We start from the raw sequence: 17,947 nt of genomic DNA, 5'->3' as shown, positions 1-17,947 counted from the left end.
GCTCACTGCAAGCTCCGCCTCCCGGGTTTACGCCATTCTCCTGCCTCAGCCTCCCGAGTAGCTGGGACTACAGGCGCCCGCCACCTCGCCCGGCTAGTTTTTTGTATTTTTTAGTAGAGACGGGGTTTCACCGTGTTCGCCAGGATGGTCTCGATCTTCTGACCTCGTGATCCGCCCGTCTCGGCCTCCCAAAGTGCTGGGATTACAGGCTTGAGCCACCGCGCCCGGCCGCAAGTGGGCATCAGAATGTTTTGGAGGGCTTCTCTTTTTAAATTTATTTATTTACATATTTTTTAGAGACAGGGTCTTGTTATGTTGCCCAGCTGGAATTTGAACCCTGGACTCAAGCAATCCCCCTGCCTTAGCCTCCTGAGTAGGGGGCTTTTTAAAACACACTTATAAGCCTCTTTCCTGGAGTTTCTGATTCGATAGGTCTGGGCTGGGTTGGAGCTCAAAAATTTGAAATTTTCACAAGTTCCCAGGAGCTGCTGAGGCTGCAGGTCTGGGACCACGTTTGAGAATCACATGAGGGGCCGGGCGTGGTGGCTCACGCCTGTAATCCCAGCACTTTGGGAGGCCGAGGCAGGCGTATCATGAGGTCAGGAGTTCAAGATTGGCCTGACCAACATGATGAAACCCCGTTTCTACTAAAAGTACAAAACTTAGTCGGGCATGGTGACACGTGCTTGTAGTCCCAGCTACTCAGGAGGCTGAGGCAGGAGAATCGCTTGAACCAGGGAGGCGGAAGTTGCAGTGAGCTGAGATCGTGCCACTGCACTCCAGCTAGGGTGACAGAGTGAGACTCCATCTCAAAAAAAAAAAAAAAAAAAAGGAGAATCACGTGAGGAATGTTCTGTCCATATACTTGAAGAAATACGATACTCTCTCCATGTTCCTAACCTCCTCCCACTGCAAATGCACCATTTCTGGTATTAATTATGTTTGAACTCATCTATAGAGTCGAGAGACTGTAGTAAAGTTTGCCTTTGTAATGAGCCACTTTTTTGTTTTTTTGAGATGGAGTTTCACTCTTGTTACCCAGGCTGGAGTGCAATGGTACGATCTCGGCTCGCTGCAACCTCTGCCTCCCGGGTTCAAGTGATTCTCCTGCCTCAGCCTCCTGAACAGCTGGGATTACAGGTGCCCACCACCACGCCTGGCTAATTTTTGTATTTTTAATAGAGATGGGGTTTCATCATATTGGCCAGGCTGGTCTTGAACTCTTGACCTCAGGTGATCCACCCGCCTCAGCCTCCCAAAGTGCTGAGTGAGATTACAGGTATGAGCTACCATGCCTGGCCTTTTTTTTTTGAGAGAGAGTCTTGCCCTGTTGCCCGGGCTGGGCTGGAGTGCAGTGGCATGATCACAACTCACTGCAACCTCCACCACCAGGGCTCAAGCCATCCTTCTGCCTCAGCCTCCAGAGTAGCTGGGACTCTAGGCATGTGTCACCACACCCAGCTAATTTCTGTATTTTTTTGTAGAGATGGGGTTTCACCCTGTTGCCCAGGCTGGTCACAAAATGAGCCACTTTTGAGTGACAGTGGAGAGGACTAACTGAAGTTCCTTGGCAGGCGGAAACAGCAGGAAACGGGGTGTGGGTGGAGCTGGGCTGTAAGCTGAAGACCCAAGTTAGAGAAGCTTGCTCTTACCTAGACCGGAGGTGCTGTGGTGTTGGGGGATGGGGCCTGGGGTCCATCAGCTGCTGAAGAGAGGGGCTGGTGTCAGGCACCAAGAAATGCTTCTAGGAAAATGCATCCAGGCAGAGGAAGGGAGCCCAGGGACAGAATCAGAAGAGCAGGGGCTGGTTTGAGGGAAAATGGAAGACTCAGATTTAAGAGTTAAGCCAAGGTAAGCTGGATTCAGTGGTTAATTAACCAAGACATCCTCAAGTGTCTTCTAAAATGTGGTGTGTTTTTCTCAGAATTCACCCCAGCTGGTCCAGTAAAGTGGCTTTTTCCCTAAATGGCAGACAGAGAGGGAAGGAGGAGGAAAGAGGGAGCGAGACCACTGTCCCAAGGTCATGAGCTGAAGAAGATAAACCCCCCCATCCCTTGGGTTGTGCCAGCAGAGTTGGCAGAAACTACAGCTAAGAAGTCTTGTGTCGGCACCATCTTGGGACCCTTTCTGGCCCTCTCGCGGTCTCATCGTCAGGTGCCTACTCGCCATGAGCCCAGGGACACCTCACGCAGTGCCCATAGGGTTACAGGTACTCCTTCTCTTCCTTGCCCACCAGGTGCTGCATGAACACTGGCTGAGCCTCCGCCATGTGCAAGGCCCAGAGTTGACTCTGTTTCCCCAGCCCATTTTCTTTGCTTTCTTTTCTTTTTCTTTTTTTTTTGAGATGGCGTCTTGCTCTGTCACCCAGGCTGGAGTACAGTGGTGTGATCTCGGCTCACTGCAACCTCCACCTCCTAGGTTCAAGCGATTCTCCTGCTTCAGCCTCCTGAGTAGCTGGAATTACAGGTACCCGCCACCATGCCTGGCTAATTTTTTTGTATTTTTAGTAGAGACGGGGTTTCACCATGTTGGCCAGGCTGGTCTCGAACTCCTGACCTCAGGTGATCCGCCCAGCTCGGCCTCCCAAAGCGCTGGGATTACAGACGTGAGCCACCGCGCCTGGCCCATTTTCTTTGCTTTCTCAATCCTCCTTCTGTACCATCTCCACTCTCCTCTTTGTGTCCTCTTTGTGCAGCTCTTTCCTCACCAGTGAGCTCCTCTTTCTGTACCTCTCCTTTGGCTTTCCCCGCAAGCAGTCACGAATGTCACCAGCCCGAGGTGCATCATGAAAACCTAATCACCATCCCGGGTGGCCCATCTGTGAGGGGCACAAGGTCCTGGCCAGGGTTGGGAGTAACAGAGAGAAAATGATGATTATTATGAAGTCGTGATAGCAAGGCTGTCTTTGCAGCCAGGCCTGCTTTAGAATTGGGTGGGACACCAGCTGCCTTGGAGGGGGAAGCCTTCACTGGTGCTGGTCTTGTGTTCAGCTGGAGGAAGTCACAGACCTGGGCAGACCTGTTCTGCCATAAGCTGTAAACTCACAGTGTCTAAACTCAGCTGTGCCATTTCTGCCTCCTGATCAGCTCTGTTTCACCCCATGATGCCACACCAGGCTTCCTCTGGGTGTCCAGATGCCCCCTGCTCCAAGCCCCAACTTACAGCATCCACCTCCTATTCTGCACCTGACCTCATTTCCTACTTCAGTAAGGAGATCCAGGGATTCTGATAAACACCTTCCATTTGTCCCCCTTCCCTTTCAGCACAAATCTCTCTGCTCCCTTCCCTATCCCCACCCTGCAGCAAGGGGTGGCAGAAAGAGCACGAGTCAGATAAAATAGCCTCAGGTATCCCCAGGCTTTGATAAAATGTGAGTGCATTGGTTATTGGTTTGGTCTGCTCAGCTCTCCCCACCCCTTCTCGTGGTAACAGACCCACCCACTCCCCACTGAGGAGATATTTTGAGTTAGCTGGCCAATCACACTACATGACCACAGTGATTGGCCCAGGGATGTGCCTGCAATTGGAGATGGACCAATTGGACTTCTTTTTTGGAATTTTTCCATGTAGAATTGGTGGGGAAGAGTTCTGTCCTCTCTGGTTTTGAGGCTGTATGAACGATAAACAGGCCAGATGCAGTGGCTCATGCCTGTAATCCCAGTACTTTGGGAGGTCAAGGTGGGAGGATCATTTGAGGCCAGGAGTTCGAGACCGACCTGGGCAACGTAGCAAGACCTCATCTCCATAAAAATAAAAAAATTAGCTGGGCATGGTGGTACATACCTGTAGTCCCAGCTACTTGGGAGGCTAAGACAGGAGGATCGCTTGAACTCAGGGGTTTGAGACTGCAGTGAGCTAGGCTTGTGCCACTGCACTTCCAGTCTGGGCGGCAGAGAGAGACCCTGCCTCTAAAACAAAATCAAAAACAAAAGAATGGAAACCAGAGACTGCTTGCACTCATGTTCCCTGATGCCCAGAAAAAGCCTACCTGCAGGACAAGAGAAAGAGACCAGCCCCCAGAAGGATAAAGAAGGACATGGTGATGTCTGTGTTCCTGGGTCCAGCTGCTCTGAGACAAGTGCTACCCTTGCCCACTCTGGTTCTGGTTGCTTTCTGACATTGACCATAGGAAGTACTCTGCTTAATGCACGTGAAACTCATTGTCCCCCATCATGAGTTGGCTGTGAGATTACGGAAGGTCATCTAAATGAAGTCCTTAGTGAGCTCACTCCATTGTAGCTTCGAATACTGCTGCTGGTCCCTGCCCAGCACATCCCCAGCACACAGTCCAGCCATGCCTTCAGTGCCTCACCTCAGTCAGTGCCTCATCATTCACCTGGGCCACCTGGCTGGAAATCCTAAAGCCATGTGCCTTCACTTTATTTAGTATTTTATTTTTTATTTTTTGAGACACGGTCTCATTCTGTCACCCAGCTGTATACAGTGGTGTGATTACAGCTCACTGCAGCCTCGAACTCCTGGGGCTCAAGTGATCCCTCCACCTCAGTTTCCCAAAGTATCTGGGACCACAGGTGCACGCCACCACATCCAGCTCATTTTTGTATTTTGTACTTTTGTAGACACGAAGTCTTACCATGTTGTCTAGGCTGGTCTTGAACTCCTGGACTCAAGGGATCCTCCAGCCTCATCCTCTCAAAGGATTGGGATTACTGGTGTGAGCCACTGCACCCAGCCTTTATTTGTAACACTGCCCATGCCAGGCCCGGTCCATGTGTCCCACACAACATCTCTCGGATCATTCCTTTCTCTTCATTCTACCTGTCCCACTCCTAGTAAAAGCCTTTCATTCATGTATTCGACAAACCTTATAGAGTCCCAGTGATAGGCCAGGAAATGTGCTGACACTGCGGACAGGTCAGTGAGCAGAGCAGATACTGTCTCCTGCGGACAGGTCAGTGAGCAGAGCAGATACTGTCCCCTGACACTGTTCCTCTGTCCCCGCCCTTGGTGAGCACCTGTCACACTAAATGTCATCACACACCACTTTTATGTTACTCTTCTTCTTAATAACATTCCCTGGCTCCCTACTTCCTACCTCTTCAAATCTTAGTGTCTCTGTTTGGCCTCCAAAAGTCCTCCACAATCTGCCTCCAGATAATAAGAATAATGATAGCATTAATAGTGGTAGCAGAAGCAGCTATCATTTGTGACATTCTTGTTACGAGGCAGAAAATGTGCTGCATGTTTTATAGGCATTTACTCATTTAAAGCCTCACAACCAGGGGTGAAATTCAACATATTCAGCACAGGCACCAACCGATCAGAGTGGATGCTGCCTGCCATGCCGTGCCGTGCCAGGCATACCAGCTGAATCTGGCTCTGTTCACAGTCATCCTGAAAGGTGGGTTTTATGATCCCTGGCTTAAAATGTGTGAGCTGGCCGGGCGCGGTGGCTCACGCCTGTAATCCCAGCACTTTGGAAGACTGAGGCGGGTGAATCACCTCAGAGTTCAAGATCAGATTAGCCAACATGACAAAACCCCATCTCTGCTAGAAATACAAAAATTAGGCGGTGTGTAGCGGATGCCTGTAGTCCCAGCTACTATGAGACTGAGGCAGGAGAATCGCTTGAACCTGGATGGCGGAGATTGCAGTGAGCTGAGATTGCGCCACTGCACTCCAGCCTGGGCGACAGAGTAAGACTCTGACTCAAAAAAAAAAAAAAAAAAAAAAAAAAAAAATGTGTGAGCTGACACTCAAGGGTGAAGGGTCTCACCCAGAGTCACACAGTTGATAAACACCAGCCTTCCAACCCAGGACCTTCTGACTCCAAAGCCTCCATTTCACTCTCTAAATCCCCCTCACACAACCCTTTCTCTGGTGGCACCAGGTCTTTCCCTGCAACGCACATGGGCCACAGTCCTGTTTATCTCCTCCATTCATTCCTTCCACAATCATTGGATGAGGCTTCCACCTTCAGTCATCACCTGTGCAAGATGAGGGGCCTGCCATGGGGGCAGGGACTATGTCATCCCTGTTCACTGTGATATCCTCAGCACCTGGCACCTTACCTGGCGCAGAGCTGGTCTTCAGCAAATATCTGTTGAATGATCAGTATGAGGGTGACAAAGGCATGGACTTCGCTGGAAGTAGCTCCCAGGTGTCACTAATGAGTGAAAGTGTGCCTCCTTTATTGTGGGTTTTAAAACAAGAAAGGACCAGAGCATTCTGGCATGGGGGCCCCCTGGCTCTGGAGGCATGATGAGGCTGTCTGACCTCTTGCTGGTCCAAGCAGAACACCAGTCTCAGAGCTGGAAAGCATGGATGGCAGGCAGCCACGCTGGCCCCACAGGCCAGGAAATGCCATGGCCCAACATGCTGAGCCCCCATCACCACCACCTGCCCTGCCATCCCTCTTCCTTCTGCTTCTCCAAACGTACTCATCTCATTCATTCATCCAGTCAGTCGCTCAACAGTTATCGAGTGCCTGTTCTGGGCCAGGCAGGTTCTAGGTCACAGCACGAGAAAGTCAATGGTACAAAGATTCAAGACACAGCCCTTGCCCTCTGCAGCACAAAGTCCCAAGGGAGAGGCAGATACGTAAGTGGACAGTGATAAGCATGACAGGAGGGGTCAGTGCAGGTGCAGGGGGATTGTAGGAGGGCCCTTTCTGTGCCATTTGGAAAGGATGTGGAGGTTTTTGTAAGAATCAAGAGCTGATTCCACATTCAAGACTCTGTAATGTTGCGAGTTGCAATGGTGTTTGCAGTGGTGGTTAATGTTTGTTGTTTGTGGTGGTGGTTAATGTTTAATATTCATCTCAGCCACCAAAACAGGTCTGAATTTCAACACGGTACTCAGAGATCCTTCACTCCCCACAGAACAACAGCTTTTGGAATCAGGGGAACTCTGGGTTCCAGTCCCAGCTCTGCGATTTTGAGCACTGAAACTTTCCGAACCTGTTTCCTTCTCTGCCTTTCAGGGTTGCAGGGGTTAAATGGAGAGCATTAATCACCTTCCTTTCACAGGCCGTTAGCACTCAATCAAACCTGCTTCTCCCTCTCAAAGATGTTTAAGACCCAGGCAAGTCACAGAACCTCAACAGAAAAGGAGTAACATCAAGGGGCACCTCCACATCATGTTCCCCACTGCCCTGAAGGAGAACGCCTCTAAGCTTAGCAAAAACAAGTTTGAATTTTTGTTCACAAGAACTTTTCTATAAAAGCAATACATCAAAGAAAAAAGTTTCGGAACAGATTAGAGCAGACTCAGACGGGCTCAGTTTCCCTTACCCGCCCCCGCCCCGCAGGGCGCTGCTCACTGCTGGACTCAGAAACCCCAGCTGGCTTTTCACTTCCGAGATTCTCCAAGGACCACACCCGACAAACACGTCACCACCCTGGCTGGCACAGAGCACAGTGGGTGGAAGGAAGAGAGCAGGGCTTTGGGGAACCTCCCGCCCAGGGTTTCACCACCAGCGCCCCACATGACCTTGGGCAAGTCATGTCACTTCTGGGGACCTCGGTAGTTTCATCTAAAGACGAGCATTAATACCTAGGTCCAAGGTGCCAGACACATCCGAGGCTGGGAAAGCACGAACGCTCTCCCCGCCAGCACCCCAGGACTGTTGATGTTTTTGATTTATGGCCTCCCCTTCCTGCCTCCTTTCCAACTTCCTTCCTCATCCCAGTCCTCCAAGCATTGACAGCCCATGGATTTAAGCCACATTTGAGCGCGGTCTGGGGCAGTCGGCAGGGTAGGAACATTCCAGCGTAGGCTGGGGGAAAAAGGGACAGAGTCGCGCTCTTGCCACTGCCTGTGCCTCTGCGCCTCTTCCTGTACATCCTCCTCTGACCCGCCACCCAGGCTGCTGGGCTGGGGTACCCTGGGGTGCCCGCTTTTACCTTTGAAGATTCTCCCCTCCTGGGTGAGCAGGGCGGCCCCCACGGGAAAGTGACTGTAGGGGCAGTAGGCTGACTTCTTGGCCTCCTGGGAGCAAACCAGCAGCTGCTGGACACACTCGGGCTTCAGGGTGCAGGCAGGAGGCTTCTGGGCCATGTTGGTACCCTAGGCAGGCAACAGAGCTGTGGAAACAGGACCTCTGGCCACCCTGGGCTGGGGCCCCAGACACGATTGCAGCTCCTCCCCCGGGGTGTGTCCCTGCAACCAGATGGCAGGCTGTTAGGTACGCGGCTTTCAGGATGCAGAGTCTAGGAGAGGAGCCTCCCATGGTTTGGACTCAGCAGGTGTGGTGTAAGACGGTGCCTGCGTGTGCTTCACACTCTCCCTTGGGAACCACTCTCACTATCGGACACACTGAGGGGTGGGTCAGAAGGTGGTGCCACGCTACTAGAAGGGGAAGCTACTGGGTGGGTCAGTGTGGGATCTCAGAGGTCCAAGCTCCAAGGGCTGACAGCCCTCGGTTTGTTAAATCACTTTTTCTCTCCTCCACTGAGGGAAGGACTGAGGCTGAAAGGGCAGGGCTGGGGCAGCCAGTGTGGCATCCCCGAGACAGGAGGCATGAACAAGCTGCAGTGCGACTGAGAGCTTCTTTATTTTCACCCATTGTCCTTCCAACTTCTCTTTGCCCCAGCCCAGAATTAAAAAGTATCTCAGCTGCTGGGTGCAGTGGCTCACTTTGGGAGGCTGAGGCAGGAGGATTGCTTGAGCCCAGGAGTTTGAGAACAGTCTTGGCAATATGGCAAAACCCCATCTCTACAAAAAATACAAAAATTAATTGGGCATGGTGGCATGTGCCTGTAGTCCTAGCTGCTTGGGAAGCTGAGGTGGGAGGATGGCTTGAACCTAGGAGGCAAAGGCTGCAGTGAGCTCAGATTGCACCACTGCATTTCAGCCTGGGTGACAGAGAGCCAGATCCTGTCTCAAGGAAAAAAAAAAAAAAAAAAGAACATTTAAAAAAACAAAAAAAATGGCCGGGGTGCGGGTGCGCTCAAAGCCATGTAATCCCCACTTTGGGAGGCCAAGATGGGCGCGATCACGACGCATGAGGTCAGGAGCTTTGAGACCATTCCTGGCTAACACGCGCTGGAAACCCGTTCTACTCAAAAAATACAAAAAAATTAGCTGGGCGCGTGCGGTGGCGGTGTCGTAGTCCCAGCTACGTCGGGAGGCCTGAGGCAGCGGCAGAGAAATGGCTGTGAACCCGGCGAGGTGGAGCTTGCAGGCAGCTTAGATCTGGCACTGCCCAACTCCAGCACGCGACAGGAGCCAAGACTCCGTCTCAAAAAAAAAAAAAAAAAAAAAAATTAAAGTATCGTCAATGGAGAGAGAAAAAACGAAAAAGAAAAAAACATATCTTGGAGGTGTTATACATTGAGATTATTCACTTTGGGCACCTCTTGGGCCCCTCATTGTTTTGTTGCAAAATAGATATTGGTGGTAAAGAAATGTGTTTGCATCCTGGTTCTACTGCTTTCCATGTGTACAAGCTTTGGCAGGTCATTTGACCTCCCTGAGCCACAGTTTCCTCATGTCAACAGCAGGGATAGTAATAATCCCTGTTCTAGATCCTGAGACTATAGAAGAGCTCCAGCTTTGGAGTTTAGTAAACCATGGTTTGAATTCCATTCCTGCCATTTATTAGCCATATGACGTTGGGAGAGTCACACACAATATCCCTAAGCCTCGGTGTCCTCATCTGCAAAATGGGCGCACTAACATGATTTCACTTCCAGAGTTGTCATGAGGATTGAATGAGATAATGCGTGTACAATGGGTGTGGCTGGAGAGTCTGGTGACATCATGATGTGAACACCCTTTATGACTCCACACAAACTGGGTTATTGTCATTAAGTGACTCAGCCAAGATCACATGGGGTAGAACTCCAGCTTGAGTGGCCAAAGACATCCAACTGTTTCCATACCCCTGCCTAGCAGGAGAGTTTGGATGGGGAATGGGGAAGGGGCAGGCAGAAAGGCAGGGGAAAGGAGAAAACAAGGCAGCATCTCATGTCCTGCATGCTGGCATATCTGTGTCCCAGACTTGGAGCTCTCAGCCATATGTGGACACCGCAGACACCCAGGTGGGCCGCCGAAGAGTTGGGTAAAGTTTGCTTCCTTTCCTCCTCGCCTCCCCTCCCTTCAGATCCCCTCCCCTCCCACTGCATCCAGCCCTCAGAGAGGCAGCCTATTCCCTCCTGCTGGGGCTGAGGGCCCCTCCACCCACGCACTTTTCTCCTGTCTCTATACCTTTGGCATCTAGAGCGGTTTCCTGGATCTCAGACGGCCAAGGATGTCTCAGGACACTGTGTGCCCACTCGACGTGGGAATAATTCTAAGGCTCTTTGGGGTTAAGTATAATTACAACTGGGAAAAGAGTTGTAGTGCCCTGCTGGCCTGACAGGCCTGTCAGAGACCTCAATAAGTCATCCCGTTTCTGTCCCCTGCCCTGTCTCAGTTTGCCCCACCCAGCCCTGCCCAGGCCTGGGACCGGACTTCAGGACTCCTTGACTCCACAGTGCTAGGAGAACCTAGATGACCTCCCGAGCTAATTATAGCCCTTGGCACCTTCAAAGCTCTTTACCTGCACGTGGTCATACGTGAGGGCAGCGCTCATTCCAAACCCAGCTGTATGGAGCGTGGGTGCCAGTGGTGGCTCTAGAATTCCCTTTTCTTTTTTGAGGCAGAGTCTCACTCTGTTGCCTAGGCTGGAGTGCAGTGGGACGATCTCAGCTCACTTCAACGTCTGCCTCCTGGGTTCAAGCAATTCTTGTGCCTCAGCCTCCCAAGTAGCTGGGATTACAGGTGTGTGCCACCATGCCCAGGTAATTTTTTGTAGTTTTACTAGAGATGGGATTTTGCTGTGTTGGCCAGGCTGGGCTCAAACTCCTGGCCTTATGTGATCTGCCCACTTCAGCCTTCCAAAGTCCTGGGATAACAGGTGTGAGCCACCGCACCTGGGCTAGAATTCCTAATGGAAGGGGCTTAGGCTGGTCATCCGGTTGGAGGGAGAAAGTGGGCTTGGAAACTTGCTTAGAGCTAAGTCACAGATCAATAATATGAACAGTACTTTCTAACACGCTTTTCTTTTCACTTTATGTAAAATTAAGAAAAGTTGGCTGGTTGCAGTGGCTCACACATGTAATCCCAGTGCTTTGGGATGCCAGGGTGGGAGGATCACTTGAGGTCAGGAGTTTGAGACCAGCCTGGACAACATAGAAAGACCCTATCTTAACAACAAAAAAAATCCACTGGGCATGCTGGTGTGCACCTGTAATCCTAACTACTCAGGAAACTGAGGCAGGAAGATCACCTGAGCCTAGGTGTTTGAGGCTGCAGCGAGCTATGATTGCATCACTGTACCCTAGCTTGAGTAACATTATGTTATGAGACCCTGTCTCAAAAAAAAAAAAAAAAAAAGAAAGAAAAATGAAGAAAAGTTAATTGCCCAGCTCAAAGAATAGAAAATCCATGGAGAGTGTTTTGAGTCGTAGTGGAGATTTTCAAGGGTCCAAAGCCCTCCCTAAACCCTGCTCCCAGGCCTTCACACTGTGAGATGAACCACCAGAGTCTTCATGTTAGAGTCTAGGCACCATGCATTCACTTACTCATTCAATGAGCAGTTATTGATAATAGGAGCAAGCATTAATTTAGCTCTTTTTTGTGCCAGGCCCTATGCTAAATACATTATTTGAATGATTTCATTTAATCCTCATCACAAGATAAAGATACTATTATTGCCCGTCTTCGACTGATGAGGACACTTGAACTCATAGACATCACAGCCTCAAAAATGGATCTCAGGCTGGGTATGGTGGCTCACGCCTGTAATCCCAGTGCTTTGGGAGGCTGAGGCTGGAGGAGGATCGCTTGAGGCCAGGAGTTTGAGACCACCCTGTGCAACATACTAAGACCCTATCTCTACAAAAAAAAAAAAAAAAAAAAAAAAAAAAAAAAAAAAAATTAGCCAGGTATAGTGGCACATGCCTTTAGTCTCAGCTACTCATGAGGCTGAGGTGGGAGGGTGGCTTGAACCCAGGAGTTTGAGGCTACAGTGAACTATGATGTTGCCATTCATTCCTGGGTGACAGAGCAAGATCCTGTCTAATAATAATAAATAATAATAATAATAATAATAATAGATCTTAAACCTGAGTTTGCCTGTCTTCTGAATCCTGGGCTCTCATCCATCCCATAATTCATGGGAGGAGCCAGTATAATGGATGGGCAAGGGGTGCAGGACTTGGCATCAGACCCATCTGTTTAAATATCACCAGTGGTATCTCCAGGCAAGTGATCTGTGCCTCTTTCCTCATTTATACAATGGGACAACACAAGGACCCATCTCTGGTGGATCGTGGTTTTATCCTGCTCAGGAAGGCTTCCCATCTCTTTTGTTTTATTTTGATTCTTTTAGGTGAGACCTCTTGGTGGGCTGCCAATCATTGTGCTTCCACTCCATGAGCAGGTACAAGCAGTTGACAAAGGATGTGCCAATCAGAGACCTCGCTTTTCTGCTGAGTCAGTGCGAATGTTGGTTTTTCCCATTGTGGCTGCTAAGCTAGGAAGATACAACGGTTGCTGGCAGCTAGCTTCCCCCTCTTGGTAGAGAGAGCTTGCTTGCAGAATGAAGCCTGATGGAGAGAAACAGAGCTGAGAGATGGAGGAAAAGAACCCCAATTGCTTGCTGAGTGTCTGGATCCAGCCATGCCTGAAGGCATGCTTTTAGATTTTCCTTTAATTGAGCCAATACAATTCACTTCTATCTTAAACTTGTTTGAGTTTTGTTTCTGTCAATCCTGTGGCATCTAGAGGAACGTATTACTTCCTAGGATGTTTGTAAAAATCAAGTGAGATAATATACATAAAGATTTTAGCATGGCGAATGGCATGTGGTAAGTGCTCAAAAAGTGTTAACACATGTTATAGCAAATACTGTGTGCCAGGCCCTGTGTTTGGTACTAGAGAATCAGAGGTGGATGAGACTTGGTGCCTGTCCTGAGGATCTCACACTAGTGAAGGAGACAGATAAGCCAACAGACAGGTATAAAACACTATAAAACAAGATTAGGTACTGGGTCTCATAGCAATACAGAAAAACTACTGTTTGGAAGGAGTGGTGGGGTAGGTAGGTTAGGGAAAGCTTCCCAGGTAACAAGAGGATAAAATGAGTCTTTTTTATTTTATTTATTTATTTTTATTTTTTTTTTTGAGATGGAGCCTTGCTCTGTCACCCAGGCTGGAGTGCAGTGGCACGATCTTGGCTCACTGCAACCACTGCCTCCTGGGTTCAAGCAATTCTCCTGCCTCAGCCTCCCAAACAGCTGGGATTACAGGTGGGTGCCACCATGCCTCGCTAATTTTTTGTATTTTTTTTTTTAGTAGAGATGAGGTTTCACCATGTTACCAGGATGGTCTCAATCTCCTAACCTTGTGATCCGCCCCCCGCCTCAGCCTCCCAAAGTGCTGGGATTATTACAGTCGTGAGCCATTGCACCCAGCCCAAAAGGAGTGCTAAATGATGGGTGACTGTTCATATTGGACAATGTGGGTATAGCAAATACTGTCGGAGCCTCACCCACACCCCCTTAGCCATCCCAGATGTCACCTCCAGCTTTAATGGATAGTTTCTAAACATACCCATGGCTTCTTACCTTAAGCATTCCCTGGGCATATGAGTCTGCTCAGCCCATGCATAGGGTAGGCCAGAAATGCCAGGGAGTTAACACTCCCTGGAAGGATTATGACCCATAATATATCAATAATTCTTTTTTCTTTTCTTTTCTTTTTTTTTTTTTTTTTGAGACAGTCTTGCTCTGTCACCCAGGCTGGAATGCAGTGGCGTGATCTCCACTTCCTGCAAGCTCTGCCTCCTGGATTCTCTCCAGTCTCCTGCCTCAGCCTCCCGAGTAGCTGGGACTACAGGTGCCCACCACGATGCCCAGCTAATTTTTTTATATTTTTAGTAGAGACTGGGTTTCACCATGCTAGCCAGGGTGGTCTTGATCTCCTGACCTCGTGATCCACCCGCCTCGGCCTCCCAAAGTGCTGGGATTACAGGCGTGAGCCACCGCCCCTGGCAATATATCAAGAATTCTTAAAACCAGTAAGAAAAAGACAAACATCCCAACAGAAAAGTAAGCAAAAGACTTGAACAGATATTTTACAGAAGAGATGGTGATGGAAAAAACTTCTCTACAAACTTTCAAGTCTTCAAACTTGGCTACGTAAAAATTAAGGAGTTTTATTTGATGAAGGACTTCATGGATAAAGTCAGTAAAAAGTTGAAAAAAACAGGAAACAGATCTTTTCGGCTGGGCTCAGGGGCTTATACCTGTAATCCCAGCACTTTGGGAGTCCGAGGTGGGAGGATCACTAGAGGCCAGGAGTTCCAGACCAGCCTGGGCAACATGCCGAAACCCCATCTCTACTGAGTAGTAGTCCCAGCTACTCAGGAAGCTGAGGTGAGAGGATGGCTTGAGCCCAGGGAGGTTGAGGTTGCAGTGAGCCATGACTGAGCCACCGCACTCTAACCTGGGTGACAGAGTTGAGACTCTGTCAAACAAAACAAAACAAAACAAAAACTCTTTTCGATGGCTGAAATGATTGCAAATAATTAATATAGTGACTACGTAAGTGACGCATGACAAACCAACAAGAAAAAGACAAGGAACTCTATAGGGAGATGGTCAAAAAATATGGATGGGCAGTTTACAGAAAGGGAAGTATTTGTTTTTATTTTTCATTTTATTTTTTGAGATGGAGCCTCGCTGTGCTGCCCAGGCTGGAGTGCAGTGGCGCGATCTCGGCTCACTGCAAGCTCTGCCTCCCGGGTTCACGCCATTCTCCTGCCTCAGCCTCCCGAGTAGCTGGGACTACAGGCCCCTGCCACCACGCCCAGCGTTTTTGTATTTTTAGTAGAGATGGGGTTTCACCCTGTTAGCCAGGATGGTCTCTATCTCCTGACCTTATGATCTGCCCGCCTCGGCCTCCCAAAGTGCTGGGATTACAGGTGTGAGCCACCGCGCCCGGCCAGAAAGGGAAGTATTTGTACAACATTTTAAAGTATTCACAGAGATGAAATTAAGACAGTAAGATGTCACTTTATACTCATCAGAATGGCAAAAAAAAAAAAAAAAAAAGTTGGATAATGATAAGGGTTGGCAAAGATGAGGAGAGACTTGAGTCCTCCTGCACTGTTGCTGGGATTTTAAACTGGTGCAACCTTCTGGAGAGCAACTTAGCAGGGCTCAGTAAAATTAGGCACGCGCTTACCTTGAGATTCAGTGATTCTAGCCCTAAGTCAACAGAGACACTCTTACCTGTATCCATAAGAAGATCTGAATGAAGATACATTTTGAAAAGTTTTATTTATTATTATTATTATTATTTTTTGAGACAAAGTTTCACTTACTCTGTTGTCCAGGCTGGAGTGCTGTGGTGCAGTCTCAGCTCACTGCAACCTCTGCCTCTCCGGCTCAGGCGATTATCCTGCCTCAGCCTCCCAAGTAGCTGGGACTATAGGCACGTGCCACCATGCCCGGCTGATTTTTTGCATTTTTGGTAGAGACAGGGTTTTGCCATATTGGCCAAGCTGGTCTCAAACTCCTGACTTCAGGTGATCCACCCACCTCGGCCTCCCAAAGTGCTGGGATTAGAGGCGTGAGCCACCGCTATCAAAAGTTGTAAAGTTTTACTTTACACTTCTTTTTTTTTTGAGATGGAGTCTCGCTCTGTCGCCCAGGCTGGAGTGCGGTGGCCGGATCTCAGCTCACTGCAAGCTCCGCCTCCCAGGTTCACGCCATTCTCCTGCATCAGCCTCCCGAGTATCTGGGACTACAGGCGCCCGCCACCTCGCCCGGCTAGTTTCTTGTATTTTTTAGTAGAGACGGGGTTTCACCGTGTTAGCCAGGATGGTCTCGATCTCCTGACCTCGTGATCCACCCGTCTTGGCCTCCCAAAGTGCTGGGATTACAGGCTTGAGCCACCGCGCCCGGCCTACTTTTCACTTTTAAGTCTTTCATTCATCTGGAATTAATTTATATTAATTCTGGTATAAGGCAAGGATCCAATTTAATTTTTTCCATATGGATATCCAATTATCTCAGCACTATTAATTGAATACTCCCTTCTTTCCCCAGAGATCGACAATGCCAGCTGTGTTAAGTTTCAAATTTCTATTTGAAATTCTATTTGAGTGAGAATGATTTTGGACTCTCCATTCTGTTCCACTGGTGAATTTGTTCATTCCTACACGTATACCATACCTATCTTTATTATTACAGTTTAACAATAAGTCTTGATTTCTGGAGATTTATCTTCCCGTTGGGGTTTTCCTCTTCTATATAAATTTTGGAATCGATTTTTCAATTTCCTTTGAAAACCATCTTATCTTGCCTCTGGAGGAGTTTGTTGGAATAGTTCATTCCTTGACATTTTGGTAGGATCTTTCTCTAAAACCATCTGAGTCTGGTGTTTTCGTTTAAGAAAAAAAAAGCTAAACTATTCGCTGCGTGCAATGACTCACACCCGTAATCTCAACTTTTTGGGAGGCTGAGGTGGGAGGTGGGAGGATCCCTTGAGGCCTTAGAACTTATTAATCATGCTCTTCAAAAAACGATTATCTCCCTTATTTCCATCTAACTGATCTATCAGTTTCTGGAAGAGGTTTGTTAAAATCTGCAACTACAACTGTTCATTTATATATATTTTCCATGTATTCCCATCAGTTGTTGCTTTATATCTTTTGAAGCTATATTGTTAGGTACATATATATATATATATTTGTTAACATTATATCTTCTTGATTGTCTCTTTTATTTGTATATAATGTCCCTCTCTATTTCTCATGCTTTTTACTAAAATCTTATATCCTTTTCTTTCTGATGTTAATGTTAATAGTTTAGGAATCCCTTTAAGAGTTCTTAACCTATATTTTACTATAGACTATGTTGGCAACCTGGTGAGGCCTAAGAGTCCCGTTTTTTTTTTTTTTTTTTTTTTTTTGAGACAGACTTTCACTCTGTTGCTCAGGCTGGATGGAGTGCAGTGGCACGATCTTGGCTCACTGCAACCTCTGCTTCCCCGATTCATGTGATTCTCCTGCCTCAGCCTTCTGAATAGCTGGGACTACAGGCGCGTGACACCATGCCTGGCCAATTTTTGTATTTTTAGTAGAGACTGGGATTTCACCACATTGGCCAGGCTGGTCTCGACCTCCTGATCTTGTGATCTGCCCACCTTGGCCTCCCAAAGTGCTGGGATTACAGCACTTTGGGAGGAGTGAGCCACAGCACCTGGCCCTATGAGTCTCTTTTTAAAATAATGGTTTTATTTCATTTTATTTCACTTTTTTGAGATGGAGTCTCACTCTGTCACCCAGGCTGGAGTGCAGAGGCACGATCTCTGCTCACTGTAACCTCCGCCTCCCGGGTTCAAGCGATTCTCCTGCCTCAGCCTACTGAGTAGCTGGAATTATAGGCACGCGCCACCACGCCTGGGTAATTTTTGCATTTTTAGTAGAGACAGGGTTTCACTATGTTGGCCAGGCTAGTCTCAAACTCCTGACCTCAGATGATCCACCCGCCTTGGCCTCCCAAAGTGTTGGAATTACAAGTGTGAGCCATCGTGCTAACCAAAATAACAGTTTTTTTTGTTTGTTTTTGTCTTTTTTTTTTTAACATTCCTATTTATTTTATTTTTACTTCAAAGGCTACATACATGCAATCATCACATATGCTTTAAAGTTCAAAAAATAAAAATACTTCAAAATCCATTTATTTATGGAAATATATATGACAATTATAGTGAAGTCAATTATATCCTTTTTTCTAATCTATCAGAAAAATACTTATAAAAAAGAGTTTTAATTCATGTCCAGAATAATTTTTTAAAATTCTTGAGTCATAATTTAAAAATAAGTTGTATGTTAGCACAATGTTTGGAGAAACAAGTCCCAGGCTTTTGCTAATGGGATCTGATATTCTCATACTTCATTTTGAAATCACTAAGGAAACTCAAGTTTAGG

General features: G+C 48.0%; 1 protein-coding gene and 1 pseudogene across 2 annotated transcripts in view; both read right to left on the bottom strand.

Moving 5' to 3' along the window:
* CDA (cytidine deaminase) overlaps positions 1 to 8,197 on the bottom strand; it is a 31,524-nt gene extending 23,327 nt beyond the window's left edge. Inside the window, exon 1 of one of the 2 annotated variants that reach the window (XM_017852032.1) lies at positions 7,866 to 8,197. In XM_017852032.1, the coding sequence (XP_017707521.1) occupies positions 7,866 to 8,019 (154 nt within the window). In that variant the 5' untranslated portion in view covers positions 8,020 to 8,197. The remainder of the gene's footprint in view (positions 1 to 7,865) is intronic. The other variant, XM_017852033.1, reaches the window with a different exon arrangement.
* Positions 8,198 to 17,750: 9,553 nt separating this feature from the next.
* The window catches only part of LOC108515253 (eukaryotic translation initiation factor 4E type 3 pseudogene), a 3,938-nt pseudogene continuing 3,741 nt past the window's right edge, over positions 17,751 to 17,947 (bottom strand).

The sequence above is a fragment of the Rhinopithecus bieti genome, unplaced genomic scaffold (genome assembly GCF_001698545.2).
Source record: "Rhinopithecus bieti isolate Rb0 unplaced genomic scaffold, ASM169854v2 scaffold_33652, whole genome shotgun sequence".
NCBI classification, from domain to species: Eukaryota; Metazoa; Chordata; class Mammalia; order Primates; family Cercopithecidae; genus Rhinopithecus; species Rhinopithecus bieti.
The sequence above is the reverse complement of the archived record's forward strand: the minus strand, read 5'-3'. Positions and strand labels throughout refer to the sequence as shown.